The 23,715-nt window shown below is 42.3% G+C and overlaps 1 protein-coding gene across 3 annotated transcripts in view; it reads right to left on the reverse strand.

Annotated features, from left to right (window-relative positions):
* The window catches only part of cfap221 (cilia and flagella associated protein 221), a 263,176-nt gene that overhangs the window by 148,553 nt on the left and 90,908 nt on the right, over positions 1–23,715 (reverse strand). For all 3 annotated transcript variants that reach the window (XM_038789818.1, XM_038789819.1, XM_038789820.1), the window contains exons 10-13: positions 12,098–12,236; positions 4,283–4,379; positions 3,506–3,614; positions 3,216–3,303 (exon numbers count right to left, since the gene is read on the reverse strand). In XM_038789818.1, the coding sequence (XP_038645746.1) occupies positions 3,216–3,303; positions 3,506–3,614; positions 4,283–4,379; positions 12,098–12,236 (433 nt within the window). The remainder of the gene's footprint in view (positions 1–3,215; positions 3,304–3,505; positions 3,615–4,282; positions 4,380–12,097; positions 12,237–23,715) is intronic.

Consider the following 23,715-nt stretch of genomic DNA (forward strand, 5'->3'; position numbering starts at 1 on the left):
CATTAGAAAGGATCATTAAGAAAACCACGAGTGTTTGAGATAGACATGATAAAGCTGTTGATTGTTTTGGAAAGCGTAACAACTTCTGAAACAAAATCAGTGTTGAGAAAAAGGGAACCCGTGGTTAGGGAGACATGGCAATTTTGTTACAAGATTTTTGAGGCTAGCACACATGGGAACAGATGTTTAAGAAAAACTACGAGTGTTAAAAGTAGACAGGATATAGGTGTAAATTAGTTGAAGAAGCGTAACAGTCGTTAAATTATTTGAGGAAAAAGGAAACAAATGGGATTTTGCAAATGTGGCAATTTTGAACAGGATGTGTATAGAACATAGAACATAGAACAGTACAGCACAGAACAGGCCCTTCAGCCCTTGATGTTGTGCCGAGCCATGATCACCCTACTCAAACCCACGTATCCACCCTATACCCGTAACCCAACAACACCCCCCACCCTTAACCTTACTTTTTAGGACACCACGGGCAATTTAGCATGGCCAATCCACCTAACCCGCACATCTTTGGACTGTGGGAGGAAACCGGAGCACCCGGAGGAAACCCACGCACACACGGGGAGGACGTGCAGACTCCGCACAGACAGTGACCCAGCCGGGAATCGAACCTGGGACCCTGGAGCTGTGAAGCATTTATGCTAACCACCATGCTACCGTGCTGCCCCTAAATGTTTTGGGAAAAAGGCGACAAGTGGTTTTAAATGTATAGCAGCCTTGAGCCAGGTACAGGATTGCAGGGTATTTTCAAATGTGACATATCTATAAATTAAATTATGAAACAATGCTTTGCGGTTGATATGTGCTAGAGAGGCGAATTTAAGAGTATAATGTCTTGAATCGCCAGTGGCAAAAAACACACAACCAACAACCTTAGAGCATTCGGTTCGAGTTTATTCTTAGATCCCATTCGAGTCAGCTCATCGGTCCATGGGAAACAGAAGAAGCTGGAAGACCGAAGCATAAGAACAACCACAAGCTATCAAGACAGAAGAAGAATCATTAAAGAGAGCTCCTGAAGTCTGATCAACTAAAAGAGATCGTTAAATATGAAGTAATTTGTTAAGATTTTGTAAAAGCAAATTAAAATAAGTTTTATTTTAAATCTAAACCTGAAATAATAATAATCATCATTTATTGTCACAATTAGGCTTCAATGAAGTTACTGTGAAAAGCTCCTAGTCGCCATATTCCGGCGCCTGTTCGGGGAGGCTGGTACGGGAATTGAACCCGCACTGCTGCCTTGTTCTGCATTACAAGCCAGCTGTTTCGCCCAGTGTGCTAAACCAGACCCTGATTTAGACCCTGACCCCGACCCTGAGATAGTGGTTTATTTCAAATCTAAACCTGAAATAGTGGTTTATTTCAAATCTAAACCTAAAATAGTGGTTTATTTCAAATCTAAACCTAAAATAGTGGTTTACCCAAAAGACTCACCTATACCTCTTCAACAGATCCAGACCCTTAAAGGACATTGAGTGGTAAGTGAGTTAAAATTCTTCCTTGTAGAATTGGGATCCTATAATAACTTATAGTTGGAAATAGATTAGTTCCCATCTGGTATCAGCAAGGGAGTCTAAGGGACAGAAGACCTTAGAATAGCCAACTACTTAAGAAGGTAGCAGATATAGTAATTCAGAAAGGATTAATATCTTTAGTCTTAAGGAAAGTTGAGCACAGGAATACAAGGTTCACAGCTGATAAGGAGGTAACATTTACCACTGAACATGAAACAGGACTTGGACCCATTAAGAATGGCCATTCAACAAAGTATTAAATTAGCAAACTGATCCCCTTGTCAAAAGTTAGCTTCAGGTTTCACGTAATTTAACAGAGAAGTTTGGAAACCACCTGTGTAAACATAAGAACAAGGAACAGTAGTACGCCATCTGGTCCTCGAGCCTGCTCCGCCCACTCACCGCAACCTTTTATTCCTTTACTATTTAAAAATCTATCGACCAGTGCCTCAAAAACATTTAACAAGGTAGCCTCAGCTGCTTCACTGACAGGGAATTCCACAGATTCACAACCCTTTGGGTGAAGAAGTTCCTCCTCAACTATGTCCTAAATCTGCTCCCCCTTATATTGAGGCAATGCCCCCTCGTTCTAGTTTCACCCACCAGTGGAAACAACTTCCCTGCTTCTATCCTATCTATTCCCTTCATATATTTATATGATTCTGTTAGATCCCCCCCTCATTCTTCTAAATTACAATGAGCATAGTCCCAGTCTACTTAGTCTTTCCTCATAAGACAATCCTCTCAACTCCGGAATCAACCTAGTGAATCTCCTCTACACATCCTCCAGTGCCAGTCCATCCTTTCTCAAGTAAGGAGACTAAAACTGTGCATAGTACTCCAGGTGTGGCCTCGCCAGCACCCTATGCAGCTGCAACATAGCCTCCCTGCTTTTAAACTCCATGAATAAAAAAATCCCTCCAGCAATGAAGGACAAAATTCCATTTGTCTTCTTAATTACTTGCTGCACCTGCAAATCAACTTTTTTGGAATTCAACAACACCCAGCATGCTGCAATTCTAACCATTTAAATAATAGTCCATTTTGCTGTTATTCCTACCAAAATAGAAAACCTCACATTTATCAACATTGAACTCCATCTGCCAGACTCTTGTCCACTCACTTAAAATTTCTATATCCCCATGCAGACTTTGTGTCCTCTGCACACTTGGCTCTACCACTCATCTTAGTGCCATCTTTGAACTTTGATAGTGTCATCTGCAAATCTTGACACATTACACTTGGACCCCAGTTCCAGATCATCTATGTACCTTTTATTCTCTCTGGGGACTACCAATAGCACTCCTTCCCCTCTGTTTCTGTGGCTATTAGCACTCCTTTCCCTTGGTTTCTGTGGCAATGACTCATCTTTCATTCCCTCACCCCACAGTATAAATATCTCCCACTTTTTATGTCTTTTAGCTTTGACAAAGGGTCATCTGGACTCGAACCGTTAAGCTCATTTCTCTCCCTACAGATGCTGTCAGACCTGCTGAGATTTTCCAGCATTTTCTCTTTTGGTTTCAGATTCCAGCATCCGCAGTAATTTGCTTTTGTCCAGTGACACTTTACATTTTGCCCTGGGTACAGATTTTTCGCAGAGCTTGGTTTGGAGTCAAGGAGATGTCTGTACTGCTAAAATAACCTGTGTTTAGTTTATATATGTGGTACTAAATTAATTCTAACCTTGTATTCTTCATCTGCTATCTGCCTTTTTTCCAGAACCAACTGTGTAGCTTCAGCAGATATTGGATCTCTACCAAGGTGCGTCTGCCTGAAGAATAATAGAAAAACATGATTAGTGTGATCTTCAAACAAACTATGAAACAGAATACTTACCTGGCGACCTCAGTGAATAGACTGATGGTATTTTGTACCAATATAACATTTTTAAAAAAAATCAAAATTACAGCACTTTATATTCCAAAAAGTAAAAGTACAAATATGAACTATTGCGACCTTTATCTTTTGCTTACCATCGTAGTTGGTTATCCCGTTCCAACATAACTTTTTTATTGACTTTTTGATTAAACACTGCTTCCTTTGCCTGTTTGCTTTTTGATGCTCCTTGAACATTGGTCAATACTTAAGAAAAAAATAAAGGGTTAAAGATGTAATATTTGAAAAAAAATCACAAGTGTCATAAATATCATGATTGTTTCATGTTTAATTATTTGAGACTGGACATTTGTGCATGTGCTTGTGAGCATTATTTACCAGTGAATCAAGCAAGACAAATGCACCTACAATTGTAGAAGTTTCATTGTAGTACTAAATACAATTAGGTATTGATAAAGCTTGACTCAAGTTTTGAATGATGAGAACTATTTGGTAAACTTAACAGCACAATTTAAAAATGTTAATTATTTTTACAAAATACGTAAATATTCTTTCACAAAAAGAGCTAACAACAATATAATAAATGTTCTTGAAAAAAGTTTAAAGTTGAACAAAAGTCATGGGTCAGTGAGGACTTTGATGATAGGTGAGCAGAGTTTGGAGCTGCATAGGATATAGGCAGCAGGATTTTGGATAAGCTGCAGTTTACAGAAGAATTGTTAAAAACATGTAATTATCAAAATGAGCATGTCTGAAACATCCTTGGAGCAATTGGCACATCAAATCCACAGCAGCTCCTCATTTCCATTTAATAGATAAGAGGATTGAGATATACTCCTCGCAACATAATAATTACTTTTATTTGTACTTGAAGAGGTAAATGTCACATCTAATAATGTTTCTGATTGAATTACCCTCTCGCAAATCTTTAATTCGTAGTTTTCCGGGTTGCTGATTCAACACAACGGCTACAGCATGTGGATTTAATAAATTATTTGCCATTTTCGCATTCTGGTAAAGGAAGAAATAAATTGTGTTTAATACTTTGCATAATCTAACGATATCATCATAGTCAATTAAGTACTTTTGAGACGTAGCCATCATCATGTAGGGAGATGTAGCAGGCCAATTTGTACCACGAGGTAGAGATTTCCCTGTGGGCTTCTGAACTCCGCCAAAAGGCTCAAATGGAGGAGAGAAGCCTGCACCTTTTTTGGGAAACAGTGGTCAGTTAGGGCAGAATCCCAAAGCTGGTGAACCAATCAGAGACCGACCAGCTTGAAAGCAGCAGCAGGAAGCCATGGAAAGCAATGGTGGGAGAAGGATATTCAAAATGGAAGTGCACTCTCTTCCACACTTTAAATGTTTCTGGGCCACTAACGTGGGGCAGAGGCAAAACCCTCTATAGGATGGTCAGCAGTACCGGCTGCACCCTGGCAGGTAGGCAGTGAGGACCACTCCACCTACCTCAAAGAATGTTTCCCTGGTCTGTAGCTAGGTGGTTAACCTCATCTTTGCCACCTGCTGGAATCTGAAGATCAACTCAAAAATCCCATTCAGTCAGATCAAATTGGCCTCAATGAGCTGGATCGGCTACCTGCTGGGTGCAGGTGGGTAGAGTTGCTGCTGCATCATCCTACCTCCGCAAAGATAGTCCAAAGGGTAGGATGGAGGTGAGGAACTGGCATGCCAGTCAACAAAGATATCTTTAGTGCCCATCCAGATCTGCTCTCAAACCTGACCTAGCTAAAATCAATCCCATGATCCCAGCAACAGTTGTGAAGCAAATAACAAATTCATTTTATTTTACTGGTTGAGGTTAAAGATCTGGCAAGACACAATGTGCTCTTTAAATAGTATCATAGGATCTTTTACATTCAGGTGGGAAGGCAGGTGGGAACTTCATTGAACATGACATTCAAAAGAAGACATTTTTAATGGTGCCTCATTTCTTCAGTACTGCACTGACGTGTCAAACTGGACTATTGGTTTAAGCCTTAAAGTTGGGTTTGAATCCATGACATTCTGAGCCAGTGGGAAGAGTAACACTGAGCAAAGGCTAGCACCCTGGTGTCCATTCTCCTGCATGATAAATTTAAAAGATTTTTGATTTCAGAGGCATTTTACTGAACATATAAATCACTTATAACCACATTGGTCTCTTGCCGTATTTGATTATTTAAACTGTTGTAGCCACTATCACTGAAATATGAAAGAATATTAAACACGTGCAAAACTAGTCATGAGTAAGCACCCCACAAAGTTTTTGTGCGGGGATAAAGCAATTTTAATCCAACTTTTAATTTTATAACATAAAAAAAAAATATTTCCTTTATTAGAACTTCTACATATTATGATTTTTGTTACAATATGTTATGTATACTTTCCAATGTTTCTAAACAACAGATAAGACTTGCCCGAGTTCATAAAATAGCATGCAATAATTCTCTGAATTCCAATGAACAGCAAGCGTGACAATAGGATTAAATACACGTTTCAGAAATGATAGAGGACTGCGATCTTACTTTGTGAAGAATGTTGACATGCTCTCCATTCTCAATATACACTAGTCAATGTTGCTTGACCGCTGATTTATAAACCAGAATTAAGTTTAAACTATTCACATGACAAGGAAAATGGTAATGAAACTAAATACTGTTTAAATGAATAATAAAGGATTTAAATAGAGTGAATATTGTGAGGCCTATTTGTGTAAAGTCTTGATGTGGAGATGCCGGCGTTGGACTGGGGTGAGCACAGTAAGAAGTCTTACAACACCAGGTTAAAGTCCAACAGGTTTGTTTCAAACACTAGCTTTCGGAGCGCAGCTCCTTCCTCAGGAAGCTCCTGAGGAAGGAGCTGCGCTCCGAAAGCTCGTGTTTGAAACAAACCTGTTGGACTTTAACCTGGTGTTGTAAGACTTCTTACTGTGTAAAGTCTGACTAGGAATAACAGGGAATAATGTTTTCACCAATATTCCTTCTTTTTTTTGGAGTGTATGGGTGATTTATTTAAGTGCATGATCCTTTTCTTTTGTATGGCCATGCATGTGCAGTAACTAAAGGATCTAACTTGTGTGCAGAGTGCATAGGAACCACTGGGTTGCTGCATGGCTGCACTCGGAACACTGGCCATTGAATTACAGAACAAGCTACCTATTCTGGTCAATATAACTCTATAAAAATATTTTTAAATAAATTAGATTACTTAATTCAGCAAAAAAAGTAAAAGTATATGGTTTGGGGGACAAGTAACCAAGGCAAAAAATCTATTGGCTGTGACCTTGAACAAGGATGTAATTGTAGGGGCTTTTCACAGTAACTTCATTGAAGCCTACTCGTGACAATAAGTGATTTTCATTTTCATTTTCATTGATAGCAAACTGGCTGGGCAGAACAACTTTCTTTTTGCAACTTTCTGTCTGTAGGATAATTCATGCTTTACTAGGGCTGGGATTAAGAGCATGGGCAATGAGATAGATGACTTAACAAAAGGTCAAAATATAGGAGCTCTACTTGTTCATCTTATTTTTAAAAATTATATAACAAATGGGAAGTTGATCATAAAGGAAACCACAGAAGAGTAGAATGATTACATTACAGGAGGAGACCATTTGGCCCATTGAGTCCTTGCTGACTCAGCAAGAGCAACACAACTAATCCTAATGCCCACCTTTTCCCGTAGTTCTGCTCACTTTTTCACTTCAGATAATTATCTAATTCTCTTTTAAAGGCCTTGGTTGAATATGCCTTCACCAAATTCCCAAGCAGTGCTTTTCAGATCCTAATCACTGATTATGAAGAAAAGACTTTCTTCAGTTCACTGTTGCTTCTTTTGCTGATCAATTGAAATCATTGTCTCCTTGTTCTTGATCCTTCCACCAACTGAAACATTGTCTCTCTCTCTACCCTGTCCAGACCACTCAATCTTGAATACTTTATCAAATCTCATCTTCACCATGAAGAACAGCCTCAGTTTTTCCAACTTATTCATTTCACCTACGTTCCCCATTTCTGGAACCATTCATGTGAATCTTCTCTGCCGCTTCTCCAATGCTTCCACATCCTTCTTAATGTGTGGTGCCCAGAACTGGCCATAATACTCCAGCTGAGACCAAATCAATGTTTTGTACAAGTTTATCATCACTTCCTTACATTTATACGGTATGCCCCTGTTTTTAAAGCCCATGATGCCCGATGCTTTATTGAGCATTTTCTCATTTGCAATGCCCTGTGCACATAGACCTCCAGGTTTCTCTGCTCCCACATCCTATTTAGAATTGTATCCTTTATTTTATATTACCTCGTCTCATTCTTCCTAACATAATGAATCACATCATGTTTCTCTGTATTCAATTTCATCTTCCACTTGTCTGCCGATTGCGCCAGCCTGTGTATGTCCTATTAAAGTTTAACGCAATCCTCCTTTTAATTCACAATACTTCCAAGTTTTGTGCCATCTTAAAATTGTAAAATTGTCCAGATCATTAATATATATCAAGAAAAATCAGGATCTTAATTCTGATTCCTGGAGAAGCCACTATATACCTTCCTCCAGTCTGATAATAATAATATATTATTGTCACAAGTTTGAAGTTACTGTGAAAATCCCCTAGTTGTCACATTCTGGCCTGTTTAGGTAAGCTGGTATGGGAATTGAACCCGTGCTGCTGGTCTTGTTCTGCATTACAAACCATCTGTCAAGCTCACTGAGCTAAACCAGCCCACCATCTCCTTACTGTCACTCAATCTTATCGTTGCTGTTCCTTTTATTCTATGAGTGATGCATTTTGGAAATACATGTACATTACCACATTACCCTCATTAACTCTCTCTGTTACCTTATCAAAAAGTTAAAGCAAGATAATTAAACATGACTGGCACTAAACAAATATGTGCTAGTTGTCCTTAATTAATCCACTGATGCTTAAGTGACAGTTCATTTTATCATAAATTATAATTTCTAAAAGTTTTCCAAGCACTGAGGTTAAACTACTAGCCTTTGGTTGCTGGGCTTAACCTTACACCCTTTCTTGAACAAGTACATAACATTTGCAATACTTTAGTCCACTGGCATCATCCTTATATCTAAGGAGAATTGAAAATTTATGACCAGTGCATCTTTAAGTCACGTCCTTAATTCTGTCAATGTCCTTGGATGCATCTTATCCATCCTGGTGATCTATCAACTTTAAGTAAAAACAGTTTATCTAATATTTACGCTTTATCAATTTTTAGCCCATCCAGTGTCTCAACTATCTCCTCTTTCACTCTGACATGGGCAGCATCCTCTTCCTTAGGGTAAAGACTGATGCAAAGTACATTTAATACCTCAACCTATATGTCTCTATATGCAAATCTGCTTTTTAGTCCCTAATTAGTCCTACTTCTCTTTTTATCACCGTTTTACTACACTAAGCCTTTGGAAGACTTTTATTCCTTTTTCTGTTAGATGCCAGTCACTTTGGAGTTATTCAAATGCGAAGTTCAGAGGGGAAGTGGAAAAATAAATAAAAGTTTGAAATAAATCGTATGAGAAGACTGGCCACTAATATAAAAGGACATGTACAAGTCTTCTACAGTACACGCATATATGTAATGAAAGGGTAGTAAGAGGAGGGTTAGGGTTGGTAAGGGGTCAGAAATTAGACCTACACATGGAGACAAATGGCAGGGCTGAGATATTGGATTTGTCTTTACCAAGGAAGAAGATGCTGCCAAAGTCAGTGAAAGAGGAAGTGGTTGAGATACTGTATAGGTTAAAATCAATGAACAGAAAGTACCAGACAAATTAAATGTACCTGAAGTTGATAAATCACCAGAATGGGATTTAATGCAACCAAAGATGCTGAGAGAAATAGGGGCGGAAATTACGTATGTGTTGCTCATAATCTTGCAGTGTAATTCATATAGGGCGGTATTCTCTGCTCCCGGGACTAAGTGCCCGCGCCATTGTGAACGCCGTCGCGTTTCACGATGACGCGAACAGGTCCCGGGCACGACCTATTCCGGCCCCAACAGGGGGCCAGCACGGCGCTGGAGCGGTTCACGCCACTCCAGCCTCCTTACCGCCGCACCAACCCGCACATGCACAGTTGGGGCAGCTCAATCCTGCGCATGCGCAGTTGGGCTGTGCCATCCTGCACATGCGCGGGGAACTTCTTACACGTGCCGGCCCCTCACCATAGCGCCGGTGTTCTGGGGCTGGCCGCAGAAGGAGGTAGGCCGGGGGAGGGGGAAGAGGCCCGCCCGCCGATTGGTGGGCCCTGATCGCGGGCCAGACCCCATCGGAGCCCCCGCACCCCTTCCCCCCCTTGAAGGTGCCCCCCTCTCCCCCCCAAGGCCACCCCCCCCAGCATTCCCGCACAGTTCCCGCTGGCAGTGACCAGTAGTGGATGGCACCGGCGGGAACCTGTCATGTCGGAGCGGCCGCTCGGCCCATCCGGGCCGGAGAATCGCCGCTCGCCGTTTGCGGCGATTCTCCGAGCGGCCCGGCACGATTCTCGCGGCGCTGGTTTCGGGGGGGGTGGTAGGAGAATCGCGTGCGGGTGGCGGGGCGGCGTGGCGCCGGCGATTCTCCCACCCGGCATGGGGGAGGGGGGGGGGGAATACCGCCCAAAGACATTTCAGAGAGGTGGTCAACTTTAAAGTAGTAGCCATCAAAGTACAAAACTTTGGATCTGTAATCTGTTCCTCTCAAGAGTGTCGCTGTTTTTTTAAATAAATTTACAGTACCCAATTCATTTTTTCCAATTAAGGGGCAATTTAGCGTGGCCAATTCACCTACCCTGCACATCTTTGGGTTGTGGGGCGAAACCCACGCAAACACGGGGAGACTGTGCAAACTCCACACGGACAATGACCCAGAGCTGGGATCGAACTTGGGACCTTGGCGCCGTGAGGCAGCAGGGCTAACCCACTGTGCTGCCCCTTGAGTGTCGCTGTTTGAAGTAGACATTGGCAACCCTTACATGTGAAATTCCATGTAACAGATCTGCATTGCAATTCATATAGACTTTCCAAACAACTGATCAACTTTACAATATCAGCTATCAGGAGACTGTGGCAGCCAATTTGTGATCAGTGTCTTGTACATTTAAAAAAAAAGGTTTTCTTTACACAGTTCAATATATGAGTGGTTAGCTGGTGAAGCTGTAGGTAGCTTCACCCAGTCACAGCTTTCCATTGTTGTGGCACTTGGTAGCGGAAGAGCTGTTGGAACTAATAATCGAAGACAAAATCACCAGTCACGTGGACTTGCATTTGTTTAGATGATTAATGTTAACATAGATTTGTTAAAGACAAATAGTGCTTAACTGACTAGATTGAATTTTTGAGATAATAGAAGGTGCTGATGAGGGTAGTGATGTGGTGTATATGGCGTCTCAAAGGCATTGGCTGAAGTGCAAGAAAAATTTGAAGCTTGTGGAATAAAAGTCATAGCAGCAGCCTGGAATAAAATTAACTAAGTGGTGGGAAACTGAGAATAGCAGTGAAGTTTTTTTTGCACTGCTGGAAGGTCAACCTTCCCCAGGGGTCAGGATTGGAAACACTGCTTTTCAAGATGTATGATGACCTAGATGTAGGCGTACTGGTGGAGTCCGACTTGCTGTAGGAACATGAACTGCAGTAAGAATTCTTAATAACGTGTGGTGACTAGAATGGCACGCTGTACTCCAGTTTGGGCCAGACCAGTTTATTATATTAAAGTTCTCCATAACTTCTTATCTTTGTACTCTATGCCCGTTTATAAAGCCCAGGATTGTGTATGCCTTTTTAACCTCACTCTCAACCTGCCCTGCCACTATCAATAATTTGTGCACACATATCCATACATCTCTGTTCTTGTATCCTTTATTATTGTACTCCATATTTAATATTGTACCCACCAAAATATATCACATCATATTTCACTGCATTAAATTTCATCAGCCACATGTCTGCCCATTCCACTAGCCTGTCTGCATCCTCTTGAAGTCTCGCACTAACCTTCTAACCTTTTCACAGTTCCCAGTACTTCCAAGCTTTGTATCTTCAACAAATTGTGCCCTGCACAGCCAATCTGCAAATCTTGTGGCGCAATGGATAACATCTCCGGGTTAGATTTCCACCCCAGAACTTGATGACCCAAGTTTGAAAGTGCATTCATAATGTGGCCCAACAGGTTGACTATCAACCTGAAAATCCTGCCAACACATACCAATGGCAGGCAGTAAGAGTGGGAGATATTCCTGGTCTGCCATGTGATGGAAATAATTTTGGAGCCTCTAACATTACGATTCATAACTCCAGACTATAGTATTATCGTCACTATGACACTGGAAGTGGAAAAGATTTTACAAACAATAATATGGGACAACATTACCAGTCACTTGGACATTTATGAATGTTTTAGAGAGGTTGTGAAACAGATTGACGAGAATGGTTGTTCTCCTTAGTGAAGAAAAGGTTGAGAGGAAATTTCAAAATCATGAGGGGTCTAGACATGATGAATAGTGAAAAATTGCTCCCTTTCATAGAAGGATCGAGAACCACATGGCACACATTTAAGGTGATTAGCAAAAGGGCTAAGGTCAAGATGAGATAAGCTTTCTGAGGCAGAAATTTCTGGCAATCTGGGATGTTATGCCTGGAAGGGTGATGGAGGCAGATTCAATTGTGGCATTTATGAGAGAATTGAACAGGCACCATGTGCCAAGTAAACTGACAACAGATTTGGTAATAAGTTACCTTCAATACCCCAGGGCTTTGGTCCAATAAAACTTTCCGACGTCGCATTTTTCTTGAAATTTGTACTGGTGAGAGGCTCTGAGGATCCAGCAAATTCTTTGTGAAGGTATCTTCAGTTTTTTCATCTTCACCTTGGGACCTGAGATTATATCATGAAGTATATTTAAAGAAACCTGTGCTTTTAACATATGGAAAAATATAATTGAAAATTGGAGATCAAGAACAATGCTACTTTTCTGGGCAAGGTAGCATAGGGATAATGTTACTGGTCTGGTTGTCCAGAGTTCCAGAAACATGAGTTCAAAACCCACTGTGGCAGCTGAGGGGATTTAAATTCAATTAATTCATCAACCTGGACCAAAGTGCTAGACTCATTAATAATGACCATGAAGGCAACAGATTGTCATAAAAACCCCCATCTGACTGACAAAGACTTTCGAGAAGGAAATCTGCCACCCTTACCCAGTCTGGCCAACACACATCACCATTCACTTAGGAACAACGGGTTTTACGCACTTGACAGTTTTGGCGGGCTCCGCTATAATGCCATCACGCTGAGTTTGAAAAGAAATCTCAACAATGGCTGCTTGGGTTGGCTCTCTGCAGAGTTCTCTTGCTCAGTGTTTTACTTTAAGTCAAGAATCTGTCAAATCGTGGCTTTTGCTTTCTCTCAGCTGAGTTTAAGAATCACAATTTTTCCAGACAATTCAATTAATTATTTTTTCTGTTTTGGAGCGAGCACTGACTCGTGGATTAGGGTTTTAGTGACACGTTTTTAAAAAAAAATTGCACTTCTAACTCTGAATTATTTAAAGAAATTCAGGACTTGCTGTAGCCTCGATTTTGGAAATTTAGCTCACCCCAGATAGGTCTGCAGATTCTGTATTCTGGGCATAAAAGCTGGACTTTTCTGCTGCAGGAGGCAATTTTGAATTTTTACCCTCAAACTTCCAAGTTTTTCTTTGGATCTTTTCCTTGACAATGTCTCCTCTGCCACTCTGCTTCTGAAGCTTCTATTCAGGCCAGACTAGTTTGCTGCATTTTTTCTCAGTCCTCCAGCATTTTAATATCATTTTCTGCGAGTTCTTGGGGTTTTCCAGAAGTTTCCACCATTTTGCAGCCTCCAGTTCTTACCTAAAGATCTGGCCTCCAGAGATGCTCCTCGGGGGATTGGTTGAAGTGACATAAAAATTCATTCAAATTTATAAAATGTGATGTCATGAGTTTACCATGCAGTTCCTATGCTTTTGACGTTCACAGGGTCCAGCCACACTAGCTCCCTTCTGAAAATAGTGTGCTGTGTGGACGGTACCATAGCAGCTGGAGACATAGTATACACCCAGAGGAGGGTAGCTTCTGTACTGCCATTTCTAGTGGCTCTGCAGAATGGAATGTCATTCCCATGATGTTTAAACATCCAAAGTCCACATATTAGCCCATAGTTTCTACTTAAAGAAAAAATAAAAAGAATAAATTGATATGTTGGGAATTGCAAATGCAAACCTATATTCCTATTACCTTGTGATACAGCACACTGATGCACATTAGCCTGGATATTATAGACAGAAGTGAAGTGGCATCTGATTGCACTGGGAATGCAAGTTTACCTGGTTTGTTGGGGTGCAGCAATAACTTAAATTTCTTGCTCCAGCTTAGTCCAAAGTCAGTGGGATCTGTGAGGCCTAGCTGCAAAGTGAAGCCACACACTCTAATGTGTGTCACGGATTAAGACACACCCTGAAGGTCAGTCATCAGCTCAAAGACAAGTGAATGTTATACAATACTTGAACACTTAAAATACTTCTTACATACTTTAAAATATTTTTTCAAGCTTTAATATACTTTTAAATACTTGTTAAACAATTGACTGCTTTGACTCAATTTATTTCCCTCTGATTTCTGCAGTTTTACCAACTCAGTTTAATACACGTATTTTTTTATCTATGAGAATTTATATCAAATGATATAAAAACAGCAGATTGTATACTGTTGCAAAGTTTCAACCAATATTGATTGACGCAGTGCTGAGCAGTCTGCAGAGACTTGTTCTGCCAGCTCTGAGAGCATGTAGACTTTGTTTGCTTGGGGCTTGCTTGTAGTTCATGAGGGCTTTCCTCTTGGCTTCAGTAACTGGCCCCACTTCAGTCCAGTAAGCCTCAAACCAGTCACCATTCCTCTGATTTCTTGTCCCCTATGCAATGACTGCAGAGTCATAGATAGTGTTGTGTAGATGATCCCACTTTGATACCGTACACTTGCTGTGGGCATTGTTGTCCAAAAGAGCCTGATCAAGAATGTTGCAAAACTCTTGAGTCATAGAGTTTTTACAGCATGGAAAGAGGCCTTTCAGCCCATCATATTAATCAAGCACCTATCCACTCTCATCCCATTTTCCAGCACTTGGCCCATAGTCTTATACGATATTGCATTTCGAGTGCTCGCCTAAATGCTTCTTAAATGGTGTGAGGGTTCCTCCCTCTACCAGCCTTTCTGGCAGTAAGCTCCAGATTCTAAGCATACTCTGGATGATAAAGTTTCCCCTCAAATCGCCTTTAAATCTCCTGCCCCTTACCTTAAATCTATGTCTTTTTAGGGTCAATGGATTGGCAACTGTTGATCCAAGGGCAATCTTTATTCTTCGAGTTTTATAGTTTCCTTGGCTGAAGCCTGACCTTACTACACATCAGGGAGTGGTCAATGCTACAATCAGCATTGTGTAGTTATGAGTGATGAGGGCATTGTTGTGGATGGTGATGGTGAGTGTTGGGCATAGATGCACATTAGGTTAATTGGGCCTGTGCTTGTCAAGTGAAATGCAAGAAGTCTGTCTGAGACTTCTGCAGATGGTTCAACAAATGGAACGTTTCTCACTGTGAAACCCACTTCATACTCATGAGTTGCTTTTTGAGTTCTTCCCTGCCAGAAGGACGTTTCTCTTTAAAGGATCCACGCTGACAAGCCTGGTTTCTTGCAGCACATCACAGTCCATATTAAGCTGTGTAAGCTCTTTGTTGATCACCACTGTCTTACGTGCATCAACAACCTGCACAAGCTTCTTAGTAAGGCCAGAACACATGGTCCTTGCATTCCAGCTAGTAATGCAAAATACTGGTGTATTTTTTGTTGAGTTTATCTTACCAGGTGCACAGATGACTCTCTAAGCTCCAAGCACTCATTGAAGCAACAAGTCGTGATGGGACAGCACCTAACTGACTGGGGTCTGTCCAGCTTGAGGCGGGCAGTAGCTGTCCAATGAGAGGCAATGATCTGTCCCACTGTCAGGAGTAACCACTGCCACCCATGCTCTATGCCAGTCAAGTGAGAGTTTATAACTGGTAAATGCAGCTTCCTCTGCTCTGCCAATATAAACTAGTAAGCTGGAGTGTCTTCTCTAGCGCACAGGTCTGGGCAAATAGAATAGAGATCTTGAGTCATTTCATTGATTGTCTTAATTTAACACTGTTAATCATACATTTTAAATTATTCAAATTGATTAATTCACTGAACAGAGTGCAAAAGACGAAAATATGGACCAAGTAAAGTCTGAATATCAACTCTACAGACTTACCAAATAGTCATCAAGCAGTAGGAAATTCATAAATAATTTTATTGCATTTTTACATTTGTACACTATGCAGAGGATTGAAATAGTTATTATTTACAATTTACATGCTTTTCCTTTTTTGGCACCCCCCTCCCCCCTTTCCTGCTAACCTGGCTCTAACCTCCGCCATAGATGTATTGTCTATTGTTCATTTTGTTCTTATGGATTTGTGGGGTGTCCCTCTGGCCCCCTCGCTGATCTTTCCCGCGGTACCCTCCTGGTGATTCCTTGGGTCCTTCTCCTGTTGCCTCTGCCCCTCTATCCCCCTTGTTCCTGTCTGCTTTGTGTGGTCCTGGTGGCTCCTATTGGTACTCCCTCCCTTCCTATCCGTTATTGGCTTGAAACAGGTCTTGGAACAGGCTGATGAATGGCCCCCACGCTTTGTCCAGATGGACAAATTCCGATAGGTCTGCCAGCCAGTCTACAGCTGTGGGTGATGCTGCTGATCGCCAGCTGAACAGGATTCTCAGCGCAATTAAGGAAGCAAATGCAAGGATGACATCCCTCTTTCCTTCATGAAGTTCTGGCTGGTCCAATATCCTTACCCCCAAGTAGTTAGTAATTCGTATGGATGTTGCCAGGATTGAACAATTTTAGATGCGAGAAAATAGACTGGGATTGTTTTCTTTGGAATCAAGGAGGCTGATGAGAGATTTAATTGAGGTGTATAAAATTATGAGGATCTAGACAGCGAGGATGGTCAGGATCTATTTCTCTTAGCGAAGTGGTCAATAACGAGGGAAGATGGATTTAAAGCAATTGGCAGAAAATGAGTTGAGGAAAAATGTTTTCATCCAATGGGAGGCGGCAGTCTGGAACTCACAGTTTGAAAGGTGACAGGCAGAAATCTTTATTGCATTTATCAAAAATATTTCAAAATGGTTTTAAAAAGCTGTAACCTCGAGGGTTATGGACCAAGAGGCCAGTATTCTGGCCTTTGTGTCCCTGGTAGCCCGGCGGAGGATTCTTCTTCAGTGGAAGAATGCGAGGCCCCCAAGCGTGGAGGCCTGGATCAACAACATGGCGGGGTTTATTAAATTGGAAAAGGTGGAATTTGCTTTGTGGGGGTCGGTGCAACGGTTGTTTTAGGCGGTGGCAACCGTTTCTAGACTTTCTGGCAGAACGGTAGACAATGGTCAGCAGCAGCAGCAACCCGCGGGGGGGGGTTCTATTTTATTTTTGTTGTAATATACTGGGGGATCTGAGGGGGTGTACATATTTGCTATGTTTGCTCTGTGTTTTGACGGGTGTTAATTTATTATTTATGTATAGGGTGGAGGGGGGTACTGGGGTGTTTTGTTATGTTTTGTATTGAATTCTATGGGGTTCTTTTTCCATTCTGTTGTTGATATTTTGTGAAAACTTTAATAAAAATTATTTAAAAAAAGAAATAAGTCAACAACCTCGAGAAAATATCAATGAAAGCCAAACACAATAACAATAATAATCATCATACCAAAGGGAAAATTTTGACGAGAGGAGATGATTGGTAAACATTGCAATCAACTCTACGGTAGAGAGCATCTCTTTAATATATGAACTGCCTGGTAAATGTATTTTTAAAATTGATCCAAGACTTTTCTCGTTTTTTTGGTGCAGTTTTAATGCTCATTGAAGACTTTATTGTCCATTGCCTGCATTTGCTCAGCAATCATTCTATTGAGGATAACAATGAAAAAGTAGATTTTCAATGTATTTTGTACAAGAAATTAAGTTAGTTCTTATTGTGATAATAGAAACTTCAGGCAACCGTTAGTGGATAACAGCAACAGAGTTTATTTAGAGGCAAAAACTAATTAATAATCTTTATTATTGTCACAAGTAGGCTTACATTAACACTGCAATGAAGTTACTGTGAAAAGCCTCATGTCGCCACATTCTGGCGCCTGCTCGGGTACACTGAGGGAGAATTTAGAATGCTCAAATCACCGAACAAGCAAGTCTTTCGGGACTTGTGGGAGGAAAACGGAGCACCCGGAGGAAACCAACACAGACACAGAGTTCGCACAGACAGTGACCCAAGCAGGAATCGAACCTGGAACCCTGGCGCTATTAAGCAACAGTGCTAGCCATTGTGCTACTGTGCCACCGCAGAAAGTAATAAGGAGCATTACAATTCCAATCAACGACTCCAACTCTTCTTCTAAACTGCATCTGTTCTGTAGGTTTTAAAGGCCTCCCAGCCTGCTAGAATCACACGTGCTTTTCCCTGATAGACCGAGCATCACATGGCTTCCGAGGTTTACTGAGGCCTCAGTTGGGGAGGTCATTTTCCCCCCATATTCGCCACATCCTTCCCCCTAAAGTCCATTAGTACCTCCCCCCAGGTATTGTAGATCTTGGTCTTAATAGCTCAGGCTATTGGGAGGCCGCCGTTTGCATTGGGAGCAACAGAATATCACTGGTTGGGCTTATCCCTTGGGAGTTGCCTTGCTTGGGCTGGTGTCTCTAATTTCTTCTGTGGGCACTGGTAGCTCCTTGGCCTATGCTCCTGCTTGCCCAGTGACCACAGGATATGGAGTCATGACGGCCTGTTCAGCCACTTCAAGCCCCTGATAGGTATTAACCATGGGAAAGTTGGATGTTGAAAAATCAGCCTCTCGTGCAAATCCTCTTCTTCTAAAATGACCAAATGCTTCCACAGCATCTTATTCAGAGTCAATATCTCATATGACACTGGGCCTGTCTTGTCTACACAAATCTAGAGAACCAGCTGGATACATTTCCAACATGAAAACTGGGTCATTTATTCCAAATGCTCGGTGGCATGGTGGTGTATTGGTTAGCTCTGCTGGCTGCGGCGCTGAGGACCCAGGTTCGATCCCGGCCCCGGGTCACTGTGTGTGTAATTTGCACATTCTCCCCATGCATTTGTATTTGTTTTTATTAACCTGTAGGCCTTTGTGAGTTGGCATCCAAGTTCTTGTGATGATCCTCATCAGTCTTGCCTGTTACCAAGATGTCATCAAGGTAGCACTGAACTCCAGGCAATGTTAATCACCTCCTGTGTCTACTTGTGTACTGATTGATCTTGAAAGGTTCCAGGGCCAAAAACACAATAACCTTCACACCAGGAGCTGCTGCGAGCTCAAACCAAAGTGAGAAATGTCCATGCGTAGCAGACGAGGTTGTGGAATGCCTGGGAGTGGTCCCAGGTTTCTGCAATGTCTCACTTGTTTCAGATTCTCCTCCAGTCCGCCTAAGTTGGTAGGATGGTACCAACTGTCCTGGCTTGAGACAATTCATACCTCTTTAACCTGGGGTTAAAGATCTGTAAAGACTTAATTACCTGCAAATGCTCACATTCTAAGCATTGTCTGGCATCTTTAAAATTGTCTATATATATATGTTTCTGGAACATACCTCTTCATTCACCTGAAGAAGGAGCAGTGCTCCGAAAGCTAGTGTTTGAAACAAACATGTTGGACTTTAACTTGGTGTTGTAAGACTTCTTACTGTGCTCAAGAAAATAAAATTCGCCTGGAGGGGATCGCTGCAGGGGCTTGCCCGAAGCTGGCAGCTGTTCATCGACTTGTTAGAGAAAAATTAGGCTGTCAGCACAGGGGGGTGTATTTTCTAAAATAAAGATTCTTCCCATGGAGGTAAAGAATTATGAGTGTGCTTTTCTTCTAAGTCTTTCATAGAACATAGAACATAGAACATTACAGCGCAGTACAGGCCCTCCGGCCCTCAATGTTGCGCCGACTTGTGAACCCCTCTAAAGCCCATCTACACTATTCCCTTATTGTCCATATGCCGATCCAATGCCCATTTGAATGCGTTTAGTGTTGGCTAGTCCACTACTGTTGCAGGCAGGGCATTCCACGCCATTACTACTCTCTGAGTAAAGAACCTACCTCTGACATCTGTCCTATATCTATCTCCCCTCAATTTAAAGCTATGTCCCCTCGTGCTAGACATCACCATCCGAGGCAAAAGGCTCTCAATGTCCACCCTATCTAATCCTCTGATCATCTTGTATGCCTCAATTAAGTCACCTCTTAACCTTCTCTCTAACGAAAACAGCGTCAAATCCCTCAGCCTTTCCTCGTAAGATCTTCCCTCCATACCAGGCAACATCCTGGTAAATACCCTTTCCAATGCTTCCACATCCTTCCTATAATACGGCGACCAGAACTGCACGCAATACTCCAAATGTGGCCGCACCAGAGTTTTGTACAACTGCAACATGACCTCATGACTCCGAAACTCAATTCCTCTACCAATAAAAGCTAACATACCGTACGCCTTCTTAACAACCCTCTCAACCTGGGTGGCAACTTTCAGGGATCTACGGACATGGACACCGAGATCTCTCTGCTCATCCACACTACCAAGAATCTTACCATTAGCCCAGTACTCTGTCTTCCTGTTATTCCTTCTGTAATAATCCACAGGTCTTTCCAGTTCCCCTGTTAGCAGTAAATGCTTCATCTTGGCTAAAACTGGGTCTTTTTGCGTCCACAACCGAATATGTTGTGCGTCCACTGGTAGGGTGTCCAAAAAATTTAGAGTCATTACTGTCTCCTCTACTTTCGGTATTAGCGGCGGGGTGTCCGGGAGGGGAAGTCTGCTCAAAGCATCTGCATTTGCTACTCGCGTTCCCTTCCTTCTCGATTTGGGCGTACTTCCTCTCAGCCATCGCCAAGGTCCTCGAAGCATAGGCTATTGGCCGTTCTTCCCTATTCCTTCCTCTATGGGCTAAGACGGCTCCTACCCCGTAAGGGGATGCGTCACAAGTGACCACCAACTCCTTCCTTGGGTCATAATGCTCTGTGACATTTTCGGATGACAGCTGTTTCTTAATGTCCCTAAATGCTCGGTTTTGGCGGGCGGACCATTTCCATTCTTGCCCCTTTTTTAGTAACTGCTAGAGTGGTTCTAGGATGGACGCCCTATTTTCAATAAATTTGCCATAATAGGTTACCAACCCTAGAAATGATCGTAGCTCCTGGACTATGGTAGGAGCTGGGGCTTCTTTTATTGCCCTTACTCTGTCTTCCAATGGGTGTAAGCCCGACTCGTCTACTTTATATCCCAGGTACGTCACTTGTGTGGCCAGAAAAACAAATTTTTCTCTTTTAAGCCGTACGCCTGCCTTTGCGAAACGCCTGAGCACTTCCTCCAGGTTCCTTAAGTGTCCCCTGTTCGTCCTACCCGTGATTAAGACATCATCCAAATAAATCGCCACCTGCGGTAGCCCCTGCAGAATATTTTCCATCGTACGCTGGAATATAGCGCAGGCTGATGACACTCCGAAAGGTAGCCTAGTATAACGAAAAAGGCCTTTCAGGGTGTTGATCATAGCGAACTTCTGGGAGTCCTTGTCCAGTTTTAACTGCAGGTAGGCGTGGCTCATGTCCAGTTTCGTGAACAAAAGCCCACCTGCCAATTTGGCATATAGGTCGTCTATTTCCGGGATCGGGTATTTGTCCAGCAGTGCGTATTTGTTTACCAACTGTTTGAAATCTCCACAGAGACGAATCGAGCCGTCTAGCTTCAAAATTGGTACCACCGGCGCTGCCCATTCCGAGAACTGTACTGGTCTGATAATGCCGTCGCACCGTAACCTTTCTATTTCGACCTCTACTTTCTTCCTTAACGCGAAAGGTACCACCCTGGCCTTACAAAATTTTGGAAGGGCTTCTGGGTCCATGCGCAAAGTTGCTTTGGCGCCTATGATTTCCCCCGAGTATTTTTGGAGTACTCCACTCAACTGCCCGCTTCCACTCTGGAAAATTTTCATCCAATCTAATTTTAGGTCTTTCAGCCAGTTCCGTCCAATTAAGCTCGGTCCAGAGCCCTCTACTATCGTCAACGGTAATCTGAGCAATTGTTTCTCATATTCCACGGGTACATGAGTCGTGCCTAGAACTTCCAGGGGTTCCCCCGTGTAGGTTTTAAGTTTCGTCGATGTTTTCGTTAGGGTTAGTGGCTGGAGTCCATCTTTGATTTTTTAAAAATGCTGCCACTCCCATTACTGATACGGCAGCCCCCGTGTCTATTTCCATTATTGTTGGCCGACCGTTCACCCGTGGGGTGATCTTAATAGGTTCTGCTTTCTTCATCGCAATATTATATAATTGTTCCCCTTCGGAGGAGGATGGGGCGTCTAGGTTGTGTACTTCCCTGCATCCCCACCTGCTGTTCCTCTTTTGCCACCTCCTTCTAGGGTTTCTGTCGCTGTTACTCCACTCTGTCTGTTGGGGGAGCCTCAGCCAGTGCTTTCCTCTGTCTCCAGTTAGTCCTAGCAGACTTGGGGGCAGTTCTGGGGGTTTTCCTTTGGCCCTCTATTCCTCAGGCTTTTCCTGAGAGCGGCTATCTGGTAGCTGGACCCGTTGTGGTAGTCCCTCTCACAGGTATCTGCCTCCATTGGCGTGCCCTGTAGTTCCTGAGCCCCACTTGCTGCCTTTTCTAGGGACAGTGCGAGCTGTAGTGCCTGCCTGCAGCCTAGCTGCATTTCCGCCAACAGGCGCTTCTGTATTGTGAGGTCGTTTATGCCACACACTAACCGGTCCCGAAGCATTTCATTTAGCGTCGGGCCGAACTCACATTTTTCCGCCAGCCTTCTCAAGCGGGTCAAGAATTACGGGTCGTAGTGCTCTTTCACCAATTCCGTTAATTCTTGGAAAGGTTTCGTGTCCGGCGCATCGGGATAAGTTAACTACGTATAATGGCGAAAGCTGAGGATCCGGACGCTGACAGCAGGATAATCCGTTTCTTTTCGTCCGTAGTTATATCATTGGCCCGGAAGAAGTAACACATTCTCTCCACATACTGGGACCAGTCCTCAATAGTCGGGTCGAATGCATCTAACCTCCCAAAAAGCGGCATTTTTGAAATAGCAAGGCTTACCCTCCGAGTGCGGCAGCTGGTCTCAGCAAAGTTCTTTGTTTACCTCATCGCCACTGTAATAACCCACAGGAGGCAGGAGTCCCGTCACCACACCAATATTCATTGCCAATAACTATATACAAGAGCAGCTCCAAACAGTGCTGCTAGCATTCCAGCCAACTTAAGACTGGATCACAAAGCCTACACAGGTGTTTATATGGGCCCCCTCAATGAGCTATCATTGAGGGAGCTCATACTCCAATTGGCCAACCAATAATGCTAATTGGAGGTCAGTACACCTACCAAAATGAATCACCTAACACTTTTCTGCATTAAACTCCATTTGTCACCTGTCAGCCCAACTCTGCAGCTTATCTATGTCCCTCTGTAACTTGTAACATCCTTCTGCACTGTCCACAACTCCACCGACTTTAGTGTCATCTTCACATTTACTCACCCATCCTTCTACGCCCTCCTCCAGGTCATTTATAAAAATGACAAACAGCAGGTAGGCGTGGCTAACAGGGGTTTTCTTCATGTTTAGGTTTGAAAACCCCTCTGTTCATTTATATAATGATCTAGCTATTTGCCATTTATCCTTTCAGATGCTTGTAAGTTTAGATTATTATTGTTCTTTAACTGACTTGTAAACACAAAAATTATCCCAAATAAAATCTAGGTTGGTTGATCTGTCCTATCTTTGAACATGCAAAATACCATTTGCATTTGGTTGACCAGATTTTTAACTAGCTATCTTTGTTTAAAAGTAGATTACTCCTTCATATCTGGTGTATAAAACCTCTAAACCTTTCAGCAAATTTCCACTTTCTTGAAGGTGTACTGAACGTAGAAGACATAATGAGCTTAAACTGTTCATAGAACCCCTGGAGTGCATTTGGCTAATCGTGTCTTCACTGACCCCATCTTCGTAAACCCACCTAACCTGCACATCCCTGGACATTACTGTCTTTTTCTAGTAAAAAAATTTATTTAAAAATTATGTTATTAGCTCATTAAATTTTAATCCTTTGTTATTGTGCATGCCTTCCAAGGGTCACACAGCCACATATATACAAAATGCAATTAGTATAAATGTTTTAATTTTGTTCCAATTACTGTTACAGAAACAAAAGAATGAAATATGAAGTAAATTTGGCATTGAGATCACAGCTTAATGAAT

Source organism: Scyliorhinus canicula, chromosome 2 (genome assembly GCF_902713615.1).
Source record: "Scyliorhinus canicula chromosome 2, sScyCan1.1, whole genome shotgun sequence".
Taxonomy (NCBI): domain Eukaryota; kingdom Metazoa; phylum Chordata; class Chondrichthyes; order Carcharhiniformes; family Scyliorhinidae; genus Scyliorhinus; species Scyliorhinus canicula.